The sequence below is a fragment of the Gavia stellata genome, chromosome 19 (genome assembly GCF_030936135.1).
Source record: "Gavia stellata isolate bGavSte3 chromosome 19, bGavSte3.hap2, whole genome shotgun sequence".
Lineage (NCBI taxonomy): Eukaryota > Metazoa > Chordata > Aves > Gaviiformes > Gaviidae > Gavia > Gavia stellata.
Genome location: NC_082612.1, coordinates 1,369,602 through 1,390,917, shown reverse-complemented (window position 1 = coordinate 1,390,917; position 21,316 = coordinate 1,369,602). Strand labels below are relative to the sequence as shown.

Here is a 21,316-nt window from a genome sequence, read left to right as displayed (position 1 = left end):
TTTCAGTGACAGTTGTGTGCATACTTCTGTTGCCTCAAGGAACTTTATTTGCACCTCTAAGGCAACTGTTATTTAAGACCATGCATCTTGACTGCTGAATTAGATTTATTTCTCCCCTCTGTGTTCCCTTGCCCATAATCCTGGGCAGGATTATAACAGGCTGCACATCAAAATAAACCCCTTCCCCCAGCCACAATAGCTTCAATTAGCACACTGTCTTTTCATTTATAAATTACCATCCAAGTAACATCATCTCAAGCAGTGTAAAGTTTTTCACATTTGATTTATTCCACATGATTTCTAGGCAACATTTTCTGCCCATTGATTCCCTCCCTTTCCCAGTGTTTATCTTGTTATCTGCATAAGCCAAAGGCAGCTGATGCAAAACACAGATACTGCGTAAAAAACACAAACTAATATAGGAGAGGAATTAATTGTGCACAAATTGGATTTTATTTACATCTCTACAGTTTGAGCTTTAATATTCAGCACAACTCAACCAGACAGGATCTGAGAGCTGACTGCTGTATGCTGCGCTGGGGCCAGACTGTCCCAGAACTGCACCTGTGGGAAGGACACCAACCCGACCCTGTCACGACTGTGATGTTCAGCCTTTCTCACTGAACACTTCTCATTTCCATTTTCAAATACAAAACACAGGAAATACGGAATCATTTGTTTCAACAACAGCAGCAACTCCTGAGGTACCTTCCAGGACCCAATCAAGCAGATGCATCAGTATTTAGTGAGAGTTCTTACTTTGTACTTGAAGAGATATTTCACAGATAAATTCCCCCTTATGTTTAAAAGCTGAGTAGGTATTAGAGCGGGAGAGTTTCCATTTATATTTTTCTAACTGTAGCTCAAAGCTTAAGTAAGTTAGGCACCTACCGATCTGAAGCCAGTGGGATTTCAGGTCTCTCTTGCACAGGTTGTTTGGGTTTTTTTTGAGACAAGTGAAAAGCCTAACTGCAATCTTAGATACATAAATACCTCTTGCCGCTTACCTCTACTGAAAAGCTTCCTCCTCATGTAATTCAACATTTCTCTACAGTAGAAGGAAAACCATATACTTAATTTTCATATTTTCTGTACGATTAACACATTCGTTATTTCAATACTTTTCTTACATGCTCGACTTTTGGTAATGGTTTGCAAATTAGTAGGTTTTAAAGCCTGTGCTTTTCACAGGATTCAAGCTAGATTCAGCATCTGTCTTACGGGGGATCTAGTGCATCTTCTTAGGTGGTTCCCAACTTGTATTCCAGAGCTGCAGAGGAGTGGGTTCAGTTTCGGTTGCATAATTATCAAGAGAAACTTTGGCACTTTGAACACCCCTGTGCTTTAAGTGCTCTTCTGTCATGGCACACTCAAGCAAACATACTGACTTTCCTTTGGCAAAGGTGGTGAGTGGGGTATTTGCAATGGGCCATTCACATCAAACAGCAGTCTCTGTTTTTTTAACAGTTCGACTATGAAGGTGCTGGCATATCATACTCTTCTCTCTTAGGTACCTGAGATGGGGGGGGAGAGAGAGAAAGAATGCATTTATATAACACGGAGTCCTGCAAAAATTGAACCCAAATTCTAATGTGCTACTTGAATGGCTGAAAAATGTTGTTATGAAAGCTTTTCTGATAGAAAATGGCAATTGCTATTTATTTTTTTCTTTACATTTCCTGGCCACTTCGATTCAAAGTGATTATCAGATGGTCATTTGGTAACAGAGCCATAGCTGGTATAGACGCTCATTGCTTTTGACCTCAGGACTCATATATACGTTCAGAAATACCGGTGCGTTTCTAACTTGTACCTGTTGTGCATTTTGAGCTACCATCAGAAGAACTCATGCCGTTTATCAGAAGTGAAGTTTGAAATGCACATGAAGAACTTGGCACTAATCTAGCTTAAATGCTATGCTACCTAAAGAGTACCACAGTATATACTGCATTTATACCTTCCAAGCAATACGCAGCAGCAAGCAGAGACTGAGGAACCAGGCTAAGGCTCAGAAGACACACAGAGTAAACAGAAGTGACCCTGAGGGTCCAAATTTTCTGGAAAGATCCCCCCCATGTGTATGTAGTCAGTATTTCTCTGGAATCTTTAACAGCAACAGCTCAACTGGCTATGCAGGATACACAAAGGATTATAAATCCCACCAAGTTTCACTGAAGTAGTCACAGCACAGTGTTCTAAATGCCCTCTGCTACATAAATGCTTTCAGCTCTTGAGCCAACCCGTAACTGTAAATATTCTGCTGGACTCAAAGCGACCCCACTCATTTTACTTTTATTTACCTTGCAATTGTCCGTTGAATCTCCTGTTCTTCTTCTTCGTTTATTCTGTGCAGAATTGACTCCAAAAAGGGAAGATGAAATTGAATATACTGAGCAACCTATCAAGAAGATGACAAGAAATGCCCATTGCCGTGTATGCTAACTGGGAAAAAGACCGTGAGCTATTAGAATTGATGATATACATACATCACTGCTAATCTCTTCCACATCCCTGTCCATGAGAAAAAACTTGGCAATCTTCTCCGAGGGCCCCTGCAAGAGTCTGTGCAGTAAGGGAACGTCTCCACTCCTCAGCTGCTTCTTTTCTGGGATTTACAAGAGAAGTCGTGATGCGCAGAACCTACAACAGTGCCTCTAGATACCTCATGCAACCAGTGGTCTTTTCTCTTGACAAAGATCCTGTATTTGACTGATGTGCAATTATTAGATACTTAACAAGTCTCTAAGACGTATTTACAGGAGGATGGGGCCCCTAACTTAAGGCATGCATTTTGAAAGAAATTGGTAGATGCAACACAAAGAGGTTGCAATTTAGGTAGCCAAGTAAGCATTGAAGAGACCTATCCCAGGCACATCAGCTCAATCACGACCCCCCTAAACAAAACATACTTCATTATTTTCAAACATAATTTCAACTTCATATTTGGACATTTAAGGTATATGCCCATCAGTTCTCTCTCTCATTCTTTCAGGTATTCCTTCTAATAAAGATAAAATTTCCTTTTTCCTGAAGGGACAGAGTAGACTGTGTTGCAGAAGTAAACACCTTCCCCTGAAAAACGAGTACATTAACTAGGCATCTGCGATCCAGGACAACCATCCAAAACTGTCCGTTAAAAAACCCCATAACACTACCAGCGGGAGCCCGGCATCCCACCATAGCAGCGCGGCCGTGCAGAACAAAAGGTAGAGCAGAAAAGTGTCTTAAGCATGGCCTTTAAATACAGGAAAGAGGAAGGCCTGTTTCACTGAACCAACCATGCTGGCAGCACGCTGAAAGCAGCCGGAGCACAATTGCTCCGGTTTCCGTCTCCATCAGAGAGCCACACATCTCTAAGGGGTCTCTGGAAAAGGCTAAATGCCACACTGAGCCCACACTGTCTGAACAAGGACAGATGCCTGTGATGAATCCTGTCACTCCAAGTTAAGCGGTCCACACTTACCTCCGGACACGTGGATAATGTAAAGTGCAAATTCATGTGGGCTGTTTTCTATCTGTTAAACACAAACAAAAAAGTCTGTTCAGCCTGACTGATACACTTGCCTGACATTTCACTGCCAGCAGACGCTCTCTGTACTTCTCAACTCAGATATTTAGATCAAAGTCTGAGACTGGGATCCTGCTGGGGAAAAGTTAAAAGCTACTGGATTTGGGTAAGATAGAAAGCTGTGCTGCCATGTCCATTGCCCCTGTACCCCACCACCTCATGATTGCTTACATTACCATATTGCCCCCATCAGTAACATACCCTCTTAGACAACACCAGATTTTTACAGCCTTGTTTCCTTGGAGTATCCTTAAGTACTTCATACAACTTTCTTTTCAGGTGACTTGCATATTCGCCAAGAGTATTAGCATTAGGGTAAAGATCGCTTCCTATCCACTCGATCACACAACCACATTCAGAAGACAGTAGTCCTTTTGGACACCTATTCTTCAACTTCTTCTCTACAACTTTACAACCTGCTCTTTAATTCCAGTCCTTAGGTTATTATCCGTAGAAGTCAACTTCTCCTTTTAGTATTACACTACCAAGTCTTACTAACCGTATGAAGTAATTCTGCAATAGCAAAGTCTCTAGACCAGTTAAATGGAGAATTATCAAAAATTGTACACTAAGAAGCTACGTAGAATCAAGTCTTGGAGAAACATACAGCACCAATGGTAAATATATTTCTGACCAGGTATAATCATGCCAATGGAAGATGGTAGTAAAGAAACTCCAAGGAAAAAAGAAAAGGTAATTTCAGACAGTATGGCACTGATCTTGAGTGCTAGTTTTAACTCTGACTTTCTGTAGCTTTCTATGTGCCTGGATCTAACAGAACTCGTATCCCTGCCACTCGGGTAACAGAGAATTCTCTTTTGTTTTAAGCAAAACATAACTACTAGTGCCCGTCACTAGAGGGAAGCACGGCCATGTGCATCAAACAAACATCCTTTCTCCATGCTGGGAAATGCTGGAAGTGCAGCAGCGTTTTCCCCTCCTGTGCATGAGTTTATAGAGAAGTGGTTCTGTAGTGCTCCTTTTACTCCACACTATACAGCCCATATACCTTTTCTAGACTCAAATAGCCATGAAACATTTGTAAAAGAAAACCAACCCATTCCTGAAAAATGGCCGTGTGGTTTTTCTCTGTGGTCCGTTCCGTGCACTGTCCTCTCTGTTTTATTTCCTGCCCTCCACACAGCACTGGCGTGACACACTGAAGTTAACATTTCTAGAACACGGCTACACTTGCTTCTGCAAACACGCTGAGTTACCTTAAACTTTCGAAGCAATTGTTCTATCACTTGTCTTGTTCTCATCTGGCTGTTTATTCTTATTTTGGTTTCTGATCCAAAAGCAGGAGTAAAAACTGATGTCTAGGAACAAACACAGCGGCAAAGGGACATGAGTATGAGGATTGCTGTACTCAATGCCTGGGACTCCAAAGGGTATAAACCAGCACAGCTCTGGTACAAAGCAAGTTGTGGGGTATGCTGCCACTGTTGCCGTAAAGCAAAGGGCGGGCGGTGTCCTCAGGAGAGCACCCCGGTACGTAGGACCGCTGTGGACCCCCACTGCACAGTGGCCATGCGCACTTGAAACCCACCTTCTGGAGCAGACCCCGAAAACAGACCCCAGGGGTTGAGCCCAAGGCCCAGAGCCACCGGCCTGGCACCGTGGGGGGCCAGTGGGGAGTGCCCCTCTTGGCTCAGGGGGTGCAGGGGAGGGCCAGAAGCTTGCTGGACATCTGTATCTGTCCCAGTACCCAACCTCCGGTGATGAAAGACAAGCATAAACATTCGCACCTCGTAGTTGTAGAAGTGGCCATTAATTGAAAACCTGTGAGTTTCCACTATTGTCCTCGCTATCGTGGGGAGCTTGGTCCTCTTGCGCACAGCCGCAGCATGGCTGATGGCCCTGGGCAGGGTAGCACAGTCATGTCCATGCTCGCTCTTGGACTTCAGAGTGCAGCTTTCGTAACATGAATAACCTGGACAAAATGAAACCACATCAGCTTATTGTACAGCTGCTCTCCCCTCCTTGCCAGCACCCCTACAGAAAGAAGGTTCTTGTGGGAGGGATTTTTTTTTTTTAATGATTTAATGACGAAATGGCCTCAAGTTGCTCCAGGGGAGGTTCAGACTGGATATTAAGAAAAATTTCTTTACTGAGAGAGTGGTGAGACACTGTAAGAGGCTGCCCAGGGAGGTGGTGGAGCCACCGTCACTGGAGGTGTTCAAGGAACGTGTGGACGTGGCACTGCGGGACATGGTTTAGTGGGCATGGTGGGGTTGGGTTGATGGTTGGACCTGATGATCTTACGGGTCTTTTCCAGCCTTAGTGATTCTGTGATTTTTGGCCTGTGTGGGGCGAGTGGGACAGGAGCAAGGCATAGGCATAATGATGCAGAAGAATAGGCTGTCTGCAGTGCCCAGAGTTTGCTATTTTGTTCACTTCTTGGGAATGATTTCTTTGGTGGAAGCACAGCCCATTAGCACCAGCTGTTTGAGAAGTCATCTGCACAGCAATGTTTTCACTAACCAGTCACATGTCAGCGTTTCACTGACAGTGCTTCATGTAATAGATGTTAAATAGAGACAGGAAAAGATTTCCCCTTACTGGTAAGGAAGGCCTCATATGTCAAATTATTTTTGCACAGTTACAGAACAAAACATTTTTAGTGAACGTAAGAGCACCGACACTAACTTTTCTCAACGTTTGGCTTTTCTTCAGTAGATTTCAAGGTCTCCCCGCTAATATGATGTAGATCATCAAATTCTCCCCAGCGCGTCATTCCCCTGAAATACCAAACATATATTTTAGTTGATTACTCCTCATTAACTCAGTGATTTCAATCTATCCTGTAGCCAGGCTTCACGTAATACATTCCTACTCCTGTTCAAAACTTTATAGAACATGACTACAGACTTCAATGTGGTATATGAAGCCAGTAATTTTAGTTTATGTCGTAATATAGTGAGTAAAATGTGGTATGACTAGGGATCCCAAATGTAACGTAATCCTATTTAGAGCCTGTCAACATTGACCATGATGTTCCTTAAATAATTTGCAGTAATTCTTTATCTATTTTATAGCAATGCCCTAGATTAATCACAAGTAGGATACCAGGCAGGCATACAGAAAACACATACATGTTGTGGTTTAAATCGTCACAGGACACATCATGTCTGTTATACAGATGGGGAGGACGTGAAAGATTAAGTTACCCCGCTAGACCCTCGTGCTATCCAAACCAGTTCTGTACGAGAGCAGGGAATTCAATCCAGCCTGTTTTAAAACCCAACTTTCTTTATGCCACTATTTCCATAATTCATTGCATAAACTCTCTAGCAGTAAGTCTTTGGCCAGTTACTGCTCTGACTGAGAATAAACCAATTTGTAGGAATATAGAAAAAATTTATTTCCTATATATATTCAAAACAATATTCAACTAACTCCAATGAACCTGCCAAATGACGATCTCAGTTGTGTTCCATGTATTTAAAAAGTTCATTTAAGATCAAACAGTCAAGCTGCTCTGCATACCTTAAAGCATGTCAGGGCAGCTTCACATTTCTGTGATCATGAATTAATATTTACTTTAAGATTCAGATCTCCACCAGTCATAAGTTTAAGAAATAAAAGGCAAAGCATAACTTAAACTGCCAGACTGGACCTTACCCTACAGGCCACACGCATCCCGTACCAGTAGACCTGGTCAAGGTAAGCAAAGAGAACCAGATTTGGCTCAGACTCGAGTTCTTGGCTGGTTACTCCTGTCAGGTTACATCCCTTAATTGCAACAGCAAGAGATGGGGAGGAAGACTGTCCCTGACTTGACTGGAACTCCACAGCTGCAACTATAGCAGAATTAAATCCACAATTCAAGCATGTACCACATGCAACCTAAGACAATGGAAAATTAAGAAAACAAGCTCTGAAACACAGAATTTATCAGGGAGTCATTCAGGGTAAACACTGGCTCAGCCTCCATATTACACATTACTCAGCTTCAGCTCATCAGATACCATTCAAAATCTACCAACCAAGGCTTGGGAAATACCGTTCAGAACAGAAAGAAGAAATACTCGAAGAACCTACATCAGTTTTTAAAGATATGGCAAATCTAGCAGCAGTCCAATCAGCACAATGCACTCAGGTATGAAATGCCATAGGCAGCAGCCTGAGGGAGCAGCCGGTCTGTGTGTATTTCTAAGGGGTTTTAACATGAGATTTTGCACAGACAAAGCCAGTCTTCGTTCCCTGGCTCAAACTTTGCGCTGAGAAGCAATGGTGTCACACCCGGAGTACCTGAGAAGGTAACCTGCGAAAAACAATCACTTAGCACTAACCTACCAGCTTCTTGCTCCGTTCTGTAGAACGTACACCGCCATGGAGTCTTTCAGGGGCTACCAACGTTATTTGGTGTACATATATACATGTGAGGGTGGGTGGTTTGGTGGGGGCCTTTTTTGTAAATTTCTATATCCATAAATTTCCCAGTACTTGCAAGGGAATAGTCAGTATAGACAAAAGCAGCCTCCTCCACCTTCTCAACTGTTCTTAAGCTGAAAGCCAAAGATGCTACCAAGATGCTACCAAGATGCTACCAAGATGCTACCAAGATGCTACCAAGATGCACCTTTCTGCCCAGCAGAAGCTGTTGGAAGACCACACCAGTTACAGAGTACTGTTGCGCAAGCGACCACCACAGCTTTTGCAGATCTGGGATATAAAACCAGCCACCTACATGAGCTGTCTTGAAACACTAGCCTGCCTCCTTCTTATGGAAGTTAATACATTACCTTTTACTAGGGAACAAACCCACGTTCTCTGTTGACTTCAGGGTTACAAAAGACGGTATCTGCTTCTCATCCTGAATTTTTAATCGGATGGGATGTCGGACTCCCCAAAATATTGACAAGATTCCTTCAATAAATGGTTTGCTTCCTTCTTGCTGGAAAACAAAAAAAGGAATAATGAGTGCTGCATAATAATCGAGTAATAATAATCAATTTCCCCTCTAAGTAATAGGAATACAATGAAATCCCTGAGGCCGACACAGCCCTGGAGCAGGTCACCGAGAGAGGCTGTGTAACAGCCATACTTAACATATTTCCAAAACAGCTAGCTAAAGCTGCAGCTGACCTGATCTCGTGTCAGCATTGGTCTGACTTTAACAAGGAGGTTTTCCAACCAACATGTCCATGATTCCATACAATTTCAAGTCAAATCCTGCTTGTTCTACTTGGATGACTCGCCCTTCTGAAATCAGGCTGCTAACAAGGTGATAAAGGGGAAGAACGACTGCTGGTAAAGGAGGAAGAAGCAGTTAATGAAATCGTCCTTGTTGACGCAGGGCACTGCATCAGTCCAAAACACGTTATCGGTCCCCATTCTTGCTGACACAGAACTCTGTCACTGCAGAATGAGCTGGGACAGGGAAGTGAGGACTGCCCATTTTCAGACCATTTTTGCCCAGAATTGCTCTAATGTCCTTTTGGGTCTTGAGATCAGCAAAAGAGAAGCGCAGCTTGTGAAGGAGAAGTAAGTTCAGACCTCTAAACCAGGGACTCTGTGGTATGAGAGACATGATTCGTGCTTTCATCCATCCTTCAGCTCCACAGGCCCTTCTGGTCTCTGCAGAGGATGCGTTCCTGGGGCTACGCTCACGAGCGCTGTACTAAAGGTTCACATTTGAGGAGAGAGCAGTAGTCTCCCCTTGACCCGAGTGACAGCAGTCCTGCCATTGCGCACTGTGGGTTTAAGCTGAAGGGGCGGGGGGGAACTGCACCCCACAGAAATATTTGCAGTACTAATCCCTCCCAGCTAACAATACAACACTTGAGAGATCAGCCCAAAGAATGATTTGCTGTGATACGCTATGGAATGGGATGGCAAGGACATCACACTGTTAAAAATGTGAAACTCCCACTAGTCTGAACATAGCTCTTTCTGCTCTCTTCTCCTCACAGCATTTGACTATGGCACTTGCTGGGGCTTTTTTACTACAGCGATATATTCCTTCTGATATACTAACACAGAACAGATATCCTGCACTCTTCAGTCTAGCCACATTAAACATCAGTGCCCATCAGTGCTTTTCCCACCATCACATCATGCTTTTTGTATTTTTTTGTACATAGATCCTTACCTGATTATGTGACAGTTGCAGGTTTTCTTGATCAGAATAGTAAGAGTTATAAGTCTTCAGAAGAGAACTGAGCTGCTCTCTAGAATACAAGATCACAATGAAAAAAAAACATTTTAAACACCTCTGAGTGTAAAATCCAGGTGCTAAGTGGCAGGGTAACACCCTGTATCCGTGTTAACCACTGCATCTTTGTACAGGTTTGTTAATGATTAATACATCATTTTGCAGGAGTAAAGTTTTGTCAGGATACCAGCTTGCTTCTAAGTTGCTTCTTTAAACATGTGGTACACAGAGGAAATTAGTTAGCCACAGTCTGATGTGACGTTAATAACACTGCCCCAGAATAACTTGTACTTCGGACTTCTGTTACAGTCATGAGTGGGAAGCAAACAGGAACAACACTCCCATGCACCAATGTTGCAGATAACTTTAGTTAGGTTACAATTCGTTTTCCCCACATGATGGTTTCCGTATTTTTACAGATACTCCTCTTATTTCAGAATATCTACAGTATGCCCAGACAAACCATTTGAGTTTCCTTCTGCTTGAAGCATAACAGCTTTACGCTAAGTCTTTGTGTGGAGGAGAAAGGATGGAGATGAAGAGAACGTCTGCCAACAAGCAAGGATTATAAGCCTACCCATCATCTCAGATTTCAAACAGAAATTCATGATGCAATTAAAAAACAGCAGCGTAACGCAGTGTTTTCATAGCAGAACGTCGAGGCAGGAAGGCAATGGGAGGCACACTGGTGCTAACGGTGTTTAAAACAGTATTTAAGAACCTCCATCGGAGATAACTACGCCTGCCTCCATCCTTGGTGAACTCTCAAATCTGCAGAAGAGGGTTTCAGAAAACGTTTCCCGTTTGGTGGCATTTCAAAATAACCAAATCAGAGCCACTGCACATCCCAGTTTCTAGGGCACGGCTGCCGCCTCCTTTGGCAACTTTGTCTGGAAAAAATGAACTTCAGTTACTGGATTTTAACTATGTGAATTCCAAACCTCCTGGGAAATTTCAGCAGAGACTGGGCTACCCAACATCCTGAAATCCTGAGCAGTCCGTGGGGGCACAGACAGCACTCCTGCAGCATCCCAAGTGGGTTCGGGGCACAGCGCAGGACGAGGCCAGCTCTCCACCGACAGCCGGTGCAAACACCACTCCCACCTGAGCTAACAGCAGCAGTGCTGTGGACAGCCCACATCACTGACCTGCCCATATAGCCCTTGTAAACGGGCTAGAAGCAATAAATGCCACGTTGCACAAACACAGGCTGAGGGATGATTGCTTCGGCACCGGCGCTGTGGAAAAGCACCTTCTGGTTACTGCTAAGCAGCTGCTGATCCCAAGTCAGCAGTGCCATGCTGTTGTATGAGAAGTAACCACCATACACCAAAACATTCTCTTCAGAGCAAGGCTGCTTGAATTACAGCTCAAGGCTGAATTTCCTCAAAGTACTCTGCCTTCTTAGCACTACTTTTGAAGAAGGATACACACCAAGTTGACAGAGGCCAAAGAAGAGCAGGGGGAGTGATAAGTAGCATGAACCACGAAGACAAAAAGCAAGTTGCAGCTCAGGCTAAGGAGGACCGAAAAAAGACAGAATTAAGTAATAACATATTTCAGGACCATCAAGAATGACACGCTCTTCCCCACACCAGTTAGACAGCAAAGATTTAGACTGTAATTCAAGAAAGCCATTTCCACCACCAGAGATAATTAACCATGGCAAACAATTTCATGGAAGCATATGAATACTTCCTCACGAACAAACTCGAAGCACCAACTGAGATGACTAATGATCAAGATGGTTTAATGTACTGTCTTGCAGCGGTGAGTGAAGACACCAAGCTTGTTTCCAAATAGTGCCTATTATTTCCATGTTTTTGTCTAGTATGAGATATTATAACAGCTGAACCATAGGCAAAAGAGACAGCATTTGCAAACTCTTCTCACTGTAACTTCCACAGAGCAGAGACCTACTGAAACTATTCAAGACCTATGTACAATCAGAAGTACTATTACAACTACTCCAATTTTAAGTAAAAAACAACCAACCCCAAAACCAAAACCAAGAATTGACTTCTAGCACTATCACTGAAAAACAAGTCACACATGGGAATGACGTTCAGTAGAAATTACTTTTTAATATTTCAGCACTCAGAGTTCACCAAGAACATCAAAGAAATAATGTCGGAGGTGCAGGAATATAGGGACCAAGACTATATGCCAAGTATTACACACCACCTTCTGTGAGAAATAGATTTAGAGATTAACTTTACAGTACAGCCTTGGGGCATCGGAAACACTGGCATGAATAGTTTCAGGAGAATTTTTAACAGTTGTTTTCCTGTAACCGTCACAACACACCCACGTTCCAGAAGACAAGGACGTTATCAGTTGTGACAGCAGCACCCTTATCAGGCATGACAAACCTAAGAGTGATCTCTCCCCTAGGAACAGGATCAGCTTGTCCACCCCTGTTCACATGGCTATTTTCAGAGGTGAAATGAATACTATTTCATAGCATCTCTCGCTGATCAGATTGTGACTCAGTTTACTCAAACTGACTGTTTAAATGGCTGCATAGTTGACTGTGTCAACTTAAAAAATAAAAAAGTCAGCGTTACTCAGGGGATCTCACCTAAGATAGCAAGAAACTCCAAGAAATGAGTGCGAGATAATAGGAGAAGGATGGATTACGCAAAGAAATAAAAATTATTTTGGTTGGAAACTACGTATGGTTTTAAGTGTACCAATTAGACAACAAAAGTATCTTCCCCTGGGACTGTCATAGTCTTACCCCAGCTGCGTACACCCTTTTCTGTGGCTTATGACAGACGTACTGCTCTTCCACCTTCAGCCTGCGCTGCCTACAGTCTCTCTGAGAGCTCCAAGCAGGTGCCTTTTGCAGGATTGTGTTTCTCAGGCACCTCTTACCATTTATACGTATCCAAAGCAGCTGGACAACACGGTATCTCTGAATAACACTAAGCAGAACTAGATCATGACGTGAGTCTCTACACAGGATACAGACCTGGAGCAACTGCTTCTTCCTTCGGGACAGGCAGACATCTGACACTGCGTCAAATCAGAGCACCCGGGTGAGACTGATGGACGCTGCTGCCCAAGAGCCGGACACTGAGAGTGGCCAGCGGGAGCGTGGCCTTCCCCAGGCTTGGCTGCTGACACACTGGAGAGGGAAGCTGGGGGAGCAGGGAGGCCAGTTCACGTGTATATGCTGTGTTTGGGGCGGAGGGGCAGGCAGAGCCTGTGAGTGAAGAGCTGTCCCTGGCATACGCCATCCCTTCCTCGCTCCACTTAATAAACGGAACTTGGCAGTGTCCTGTTGCTGGGTGAGCCTTTTCCCATGATGAGAAGGGAAAAGATCAGCAGGGCTGTTACTCAGCAGGTAACCTTAGGACAGGGGCTGCACCACTAAACTCAACAAGGTTAACTGCATTCCCTTCTAACACTCTGGATGTAAATTATTTACTTGGTTAACTTACTGCAACTCCCAAAAAAATATTTTTAAGTGGCTTCATCAACAAAGTGCTGGGCTCCAAAACAGCATTTTCAACATATACTTCAACCCACTTTGATCTTATATCCTAGTAATGCAGGTGGTAAAAACCTTTCTTTTCATTGTGTTGGAATAGCTCTTACAGGTTCTTTGTGTCTCGTGAGACATGAGGTCTTGTATTCAGGTCCTCCCACCAAAAGGGAAAGTTTTAATAGACTTAGATATGAATCAGATACAAGCGAAATTTTCATCATGCTGGCTAAAGGTAAGCAAGATTATGCATGTCTTGGCCTCATATGCAGGCAAAATCCAGACACAATGGAAGGTTAACATGCAAGTAGGTGATACGTAGTTTTGTTTGACATATGTTGTGATAGACCTGCTGATCCTGCTTGCGAGGTGCTTAAAACATGTCTTTTCATACCTGGCATCCTAATACCTTTGGCAATCATTTTATTGACAGCTGTTATTTTGCAAGCTTTTTCTAGGTAGAAAGTTGCGGAGATCAGTTCCCTGAAGACAGGCTAGGAATGCATAACGACTTGGTCACACTCTGAGGCCCATCTATTACTCTTAGTCCATGTGGGCTACAAACGCAAATAAAATCATAGGCTAAAAGCACTAAGTGATGTGGTAAGGGTTACCTGAGGCAGATTGCATTTCTCAGAGCAAGCTCAAGATTTTCACTTAGTTTCACGCCTTGTCTAGAAAAACTTCCCATTAACTTCCACAGATGTTTGCACAAATATATCTTTCAGGTTTCAGTCTTGTTTTAGTGCAACCAACGGTGACAAACCACACAAGCCATTAGAAGAGCCCTGAGAGGGAGATTTAACAGCAGCTCTCACCGACTTGTTTGTCCTTGTGTAGTGGAAAGATATTAGCAAAGAAAATCTTTCTACTTTTAGCCCCAGAGAGGAATAACACACGCACCAGCCTACTAGTTCCAGAACCAGCCTTAGTGTAATGCATCTTCATTACCAAGGCCCAAAGACTGCCCTAACCGAGAGGCAGACGGTCATCCCTTCAGAGTTACGCTGCCAGAAAATCAGCGGCTCTGTTGTGTTGCAAAGACTGTTCCTCACAGCACGGCTTTGCGACAACAGCCAAGTGCAGCTATTAATGCAAGCCAAAGCTAAGGAACTGGTAGAACAACTTATACAAACCCAAAAAAGGTAACATTTACTGCAGATTCACCGCTTTCTTCAGTAATGAAAGCGGGATACAAGCTGTAAGGTCAAGTGCCCCAGTGGTAAACCACAACAGAGCCCAGCTTGTGTTCACTCGAAACCCTAACCCAGGACAATTCACCTGTGTCCTCTTCTCCCACGAGCCCTACGAATTTATCCAGGGATACTTATGGCAGTTATGCTTAAATGCGCAATAGTTCAGCCAGCCAAATAATCCCACATGCTTTGGTCAGCTTTTTTATCCAGCCATTGTGCAATTCCCCAACAGCAGGCTTGCCACGTCAGCAAGTTCTGCGTGATACAACTGAAAGAGCAGTAATGTAACAGCAGATTCAAGGTATAGATGAGGGACGATAGTCTGCCAATTGTATTGGAGGCAAGCTAGAGTGCATGCAGAATCTGTTAGTGATTCTTGAAACTCTATTTGTTTTTCCTCAAGGCAAAGAAACTTGAACAGTACTTAAAACCATGACCGTAATGCAGAAGGGTCTCAACCAGGATCCACATTTCACCACTTGAACAGGCAAATACATAGGGCAATAAAAACACAGACATTGGTTCATCTGGTACATTTCCAATGCTTTTGCATGCCAAGTATACTGAAGTTCACACAGATTAATTACCCCTGACACAAAAGCACCATGTGTCCCAAATTACTAGCAGTATTAAAGGAACAACTCTTTATGGGAAGGATCCATTTATTGCCTCTGGGCTTTGGGCAAAGCTCTGACACCCTTCCTTAAAAAGGGAGAAATCAACAGCACTGCTCATGCCACCTATAAAAGTATCGGGATTCAGATGCAAATACCTATTGCAGCATGACGAATTCTATCACAGGCTGTATCTCTGAGTGCATTTACAGTTGGCTTCTTCCTACAGGACCATCAAGAAGGATGGAAATGAAGTGAGAAAAGAGCACCCTCTTCCAGCTCCTGTGCTCTGGTCAACAAGGGAAAAATTATTCCCCTAAAAAGGGGAAGGAGCTATACGCCAGGAGGCTCAGGGTTTATGGCAGCACTAGGAAAAATTCCTACCAGCCAGATTTAACTGTGGAAAAGCATCCCACAAAATACAGTTTGAGTGCAATTCCAAGCTTTCTACAAGTAGGTTAAAGAACAACTTTCACTCACCACAGAAGAGAGCTGGCAGCCAGTAGGTCTTTCTGCAAAGAAAACCTGCCGCTGGGGCTAGAGACCAAACCCCATGCCTCCAACAGTAGAGCTCAAGTTGAACACTGGAATGCATGTTCAATTCCAATAGTTTTCAAAGATAGGAAGGTCTTCTTCCCTAACTTGGAATTTTATTTCAGTATCCTCTACAAGTGCTGTTCTACCTAATGAAATAAATCCACAGACCAAAAGATTTAATGCTCTGTTCTTTGAAATCCATATAAAGGGCAACTTAGTTCTGTAGACACTTCACAGATAGCAAGTTGTAGGAATTTCTGCTGCTACAGGCTCAGCTCTCTACAGAATCCCCTATTAATGAATAAATATGGAGTAACTTGAAAGAAAGTAGCAAAGTTATTAATTCTTTTATTTAATAATTTACCTGGTTATGAACTTCTCCTCATTGATGGAAACAGAATGCAGATGCTGTGCTTTCATAGTCACTTTCTTCATTTATTCAGAAGAGATGAATCTAAACAAAAGGTTAAAAAAGATTATATCCACTAATGCCACTAAGAAAGACTAAATGGTAAACACAACAACAAAGCCTTAGTTTGCAAGTGAAACAGGCTCGGACACTCAAGCTAAGGGCTAACTATACCGTATTTTAACTACTGAGTACTTAGCCGTAATACTCGAGTATTTCCCACTCCTAGTAAGAGGGCTGTAAGCCATTCCCACCAAGTATATCACAGTACCTTAAATCCCGAATACTACATATAGAAGTACTTTCTCAAGTAGTTTTAGGACTACTCTACAACTCCATGATTATGCTTCACTTGTCAGTAGACAGAGACTGCAAGCCATTTACTAGTTAGGATTCAGTTGTTCATTATGGATAGAGCATTGCCCAGGGTCACCAAAAAAAAAGTGACTCAGCAAACCACTCTTAACCAGGTTCATAAAACTAGACAAGAGAAGGAGAAGTGTTGATCATTGGCCGAGTCCTGCAGCACGCAAAGAAAGCAGCTGAGATATTAAAGAGAGAACAAGGCTATAATTAAAGTGATGTAGCAATATAATTTACAGATCACCATGTAGCAATTCCAGCATGTTGTGTAAGGCAACTAGCCAGACCCATGCAACTCCAACAATGCCTTCTTCAATAAGCTTAATTATGGAGTCTTGGCTGCTTTCACTCCCCCTCAGGTACTAGAAGAAAAGGCAAACTGAGGAAAGTAACTGAAGAGACTTAGAGACTCAAGATTGACAGCTGATATTGCACTAAAAGAACCTTAGTCTCAGCCCAAGAAGTGGCATCACACAGATGGGTGGGAAAAACAATGAATCCCACAGAAAACAGTGAAATCTCCAAGGACTGCATGTGGAGCTGATTATTCCACTTTTATTTCTCTCTTACTTGGGCATGACAACAGCGGAATTTGCCCAACAGCACTTAATGTCCATCCTCCCTTACACCAGGAGATCAACTCGCGTCTGATTTCAGACTGCATGGGACAGAGCCTGGTCAAAGACATCTGAAAAGCAGTTTATTGTCTACAGTACTCATGACAAGTAGCCCTCAGAAAATCAATTTAGAGAAGAAATTCAAGCTTGAAAAGATCATGGCTAGCTAAGGAGTAAGTGCCTAGCTTCTGCGCAAATGATCCTACACTAATGAGCTTCTCTTTCAGAAAAAGTTACATGAAGTTTTGACAGTCATAGATAAATGACTTCTAAAGAATATATACGTGGATAAATGAGCAGCTTTGCATAAAAATACATTATCTTCAACCTACAAAGCACGTAGGAAGTTATTTCACAACCTCTAAAACCCGAGTGCGCTACCAAAATGAGCTTTACACGAGCAGCTGGGGTTTTAGCAGTGCTGGATCAGTAGCGCGCTGAAAAGAGCGGGACAGATCCCACATGCCCATTACCCTTCAGGTGACATCCATCAAGGCAAAAACATACCTGAAAGCCAAATAAGCTCAGGGACTTCTGTACAGACATGAGTTTGTCTATAAGGAAGAGATTGCTGTACGCCACTGTAATAGTGTTGTCTTTGCCTCTGAAATGAGCTCAGTAACCATCGGCCACACCTTGAAACCTGCTTTTCTGTGATTTACTAATACCTCTAACTGAATCAACTGCCTATGCCAATGTAATTTCAAAGCAGTTTTAAAAGATGCAGAGGAGTTTATGTACATTGGCACCTGAATAACTGGATATACACTTAAGCTTCCTCCCATCTGTCAGGAAACAACACGTTAAGAAGAGCAGATAGCCGTCACCACTGTTAAACGTAGAGCAGTGACTCTAGCAAGCTCTAGCACCGCTTCATTGCTCATGGTTGCATTTTTTCCAATAGAGTTTGACTTCAAAATGATTCATAAGAAAGAAAAAGCTGAACTCTGCAGATTTAGAGAAGTGATCTTTACACAAAAAAAATATTATCAGTGAACTACCTGTTTTGTTACACAGTGAATGGCTCTTACAAATTATTTCCCTTAAAAACCTTGAGCATATCTTAAATCAGCTGGATGCCATTAAAATGCTGAAAATGTAACAAACTGGAAGAGTAGTTGGTGATGGGAACAATGCTTCTCCAATGCCTCCCCCTGTTCCCTCCCTCGCTGCCCGATTAGCCTGGACGAAGGCTGGCCTTTTCTCCTAGAGCTGGCACAGAAGCACAAGAAATGCTCATTACATCTTCCTCAGTGATGTGACCAGTTCTGCTTATCAGGCTTGTACAGAACATTTCCACACCGCCAGCTCTAGAGATAAAACACTTCTCCATGTACCCTTCCCATAGGCGCGTTTTGGCTACACACATCTTGCACAGCCTTTATTTTTAGTTAACCCTGAAACCTGCGGGTTGAGAACACGCAGTGACTTCCCCAGCACAATTATTTGACACCACAAATGACAGTATATTTACACTGGTGCTCCATAAATCCACAAAGCTGTCACATTTTCTATCACCTCCTGGTATTTTATTGTTTTCCATGTCATTTCCCTGTAGCTCTTTTGAGGAAGCAAACAGGAGAAGTCAAGTGTGTTTTTTCCATTGTTCCCTTTGATTTGAATGAAAAAGAAGTGCTAATTTTCCAGCTCTTCCAAAAGTATATGATTGTGGCCATCTATTCAAAGCTATTTCATGACTTGCTTAGTGTCAGGCAGCCATCTTCAACGTTACATTAAACTGGACTAGAACCACAGAATTCTCTCAGATAGGTAAGACCTTGACAGGGGGACCTTGGCTGGACTAACCTCCTGGCCTGAGACTTAACCAAGCAGCAGCTTAATGCTCAGAGGAAGACTGACTGAAGCCTAGAATACTTTTGGAAGGGAAGGAAAGAAAAGAAACAGAAGGGAAAGACAGGAGTAAATCAGAAGTGGGGCAGATGCAAAAAGAGCAACTCTAGAGGAAGACTGCAACTATTAGAGAAGTCTAGGAAAGGAAAGGGAAAAAAGACCACTGCACAGTCCCAAAGCTGCGAGAGGATCAATAGCCGCATCAAGGCACAAGACAAATCTCACAGAGGCAGTGAACTTGACTTTTCTGTAGGATTTGTATCTTACCTGAAACAGTTTTTTTCCAAGAAAAAAGTCAAAGTGTTAGTGGAGAGGCAGTGAGAGGAGTTACCTAATTTTACGAAGTAGAGCAATTTTTAAGTTATTTGCTTAAGGGGACAGCACAGGGACAGGGGAGGAATGACAAAGCAAAGGTAAGAGCAAACAGCCGTGCAGGTTTTTACACAAGGATGAAAGGCGGCAACTGCAGAGGAAGGCTGTAAGGAGAGGGACACTCGACATCCAGACCTGAGCCAAGCAGGAGCAGCAAAGCAGCATTTTGATTTGTATGTAACAGCCTGGATGTGCTTTTTGGCATATCCATACATTAAGATAGGGACTGCAGAGCAAGCAGTGTGCTACGCAGAGCTCCTACCAGCATTACGAAAAACTAAAGACTTCCAGCTATTTTGCCCCAGTGCTTCCCAAAGCTGTTCCAAACCCACAGGAAGTCAGGATGGGGTGAACCTTCTCAGTTTCCCATACAGAAATCACAAGGTTCAGCTGTCTGTAACTTAGCTATCGACAACATATACATCTAATATTTCGTAGAGCACAAAGAGCTTCGCACTGTAGGCACAATACCACATATACTTAAATCATTTTCTGAACTCAGAAGTGTCTGGTATGTAACAAAATTTTGGACCATTATCCACTTGTATAATAATGAGTTTAGGATTTATTCACATACATAAGAAATTCATTATCAATAGAATATTTTTACTAGTCTTTACCTAGTCACACGCTCTAGTTATATGAGCCTTCATGTTGGGTTTTTCATTGGATTTTTTTTTTTTTTTAAGTTATATGTCCTCACCACCAAAGCAAAGGTCTAATCAAAAGTAAGTACTTACTGCCAACACCTGTGTTTTCCCCACTGAAAACAAGGGGGCTTTTTCTTTGCCTTGCAGACTTCTTGACACTTTATTTTAGAAATTACCTGCTGCAGTAGAGAGCAGTAACAGCAGTACCTGAACACAAAACACGGTGTAACCCCTCTGCTCCGGCAGGTTCAGAATGGGCTTTGATTACTGAAACCAAAAGTAAGTTGGTATTTATCTGTGCATGGGGCCCCTTAACTTTCTGAGTCACCAAGGAAGGGATACACAAGCTCCCCCCCTCCACACAAACAAGGATGATAGAGCAGGGCTTGCACCACATGTATTTCAAACACTAAGTAAATCCATTATTATGAAGAGAAGTAACTTTCTATTTCAGGTCGCTTAGGAAAGATAGCTTTTACCCGCCAAAAAGAACAGACAAGGTCACCAATGTAACCTTTTAAATCACACCGGTATTTGAATGAAGGGCAGCAAAGGCTTACGCCCATGTACACGCTGAGCAGCAGCAGCACCTATTATCTGCCCATTTTAATCACAACTCTGACTCACGCAAAGCCACCTTGAGATTAAGGAACTTCTTTGACGAGAAATTCTGACCGAATATTTCTCCTTCCCTCCGGCACCCTAATTACCCCAAAGGAATTTGACTCAATTTCTGGGTGACTGCAAAGGACCTTGCTTTCCACTGACACTGCAGGTTACACAGCAAGCAGACGAACGGCTCCAGCTTTACATTTCACTTACCTGAACGTACGATCAGAGAAGGAGAAGCAAAGGAGGAGTTCCACATACCTTTCACTGAGTCCTGGACCAGGCATGACAGCATTGCACTGGCTGACAGCTACCTCTGCTACTTCATGGAACCCACGGAGCTGTTAATTACTATTTTGCTTAACAAACTGGGAGCGCTGGAAACCCAGGACACTCCCCGCACCTCAGTGCATGTCGGGAATATTTACCTACCCACTTTCCTTCCTCCAAGCAGCTTGCAGGAGCACTCCCTTAGTCATGGTTACACCTACGGGGAGGCTCCAGTTAACACTTTAATCACTAACTTCATAATAAGAGGCAACCTGCTGACTCTTAGTAATTATTTGCTGACAGGGTGCACCCTGAAACATCCTGTGCTGAAAGCACTGTTAGGCTTGAACTTCTTGTCTTGTTTTCTAATCCACAGGATAAAGGCACTTTTCCTTCTCCAGATATACGCCTGTCTTCAGTGTTTAGTGGAATAACCAATACATACAATCAGATCATGCCTAAGCATAAATATATGGATTTATAACATTATGACCAAAATTATGACAACACAACTCTATCACTTAATCACATACAGCTGTAAATTCAATTTCTTACTTAGCTGTATAATAGCCTTATGAAAATGATTCATTGGGCAAGAGTTGTGTCTGTA

The 21,316-nt window shown here is 42.9% G+C and overlaps 1 protein-coding gene across 1 annotated transcript; it reads right to left on the bottom strand.

Moving 5' to 3' along the window:
* Positions 1 to 311: 311 nt before the first annotated feature.
* Positions 312 to 20,669, bottom strand: RASSF6 (Ras association domain family member 6). Its single transcript, XM_059826867.1, has 11 exons — positions 20,650 to 20,669; positions 15,930 to 16,019; positions 9,666 to 9,744; positions 8,317 to 8,468; positions 6,218 to 6,309; positions 5,317 to 5,501; positions 4,786 to 4,887; positions 3,464 to 3,515; positions 2,487 to 2,605; positions 2,301 to 2,398; positions 312 to 1,514 (listed from the first exon to the last, which is right to left on the bottom strand). Exons 2-11 carry the CDS (start codon positions 15,998 to 16,000, stop codon positions 1,439 to 1,441), a joined length of 1,026 nt encoding a protein of 341 aa, XP_059682850.1. The 5' UTR covers positions 16,001 to 16,019; positions 20,650 to 20,669; the 3' UTR covers positions 312 to 1,438.
* Between the last annotated feature and the right edge of the window lie 647 nt (positions 20,670 to 21,316).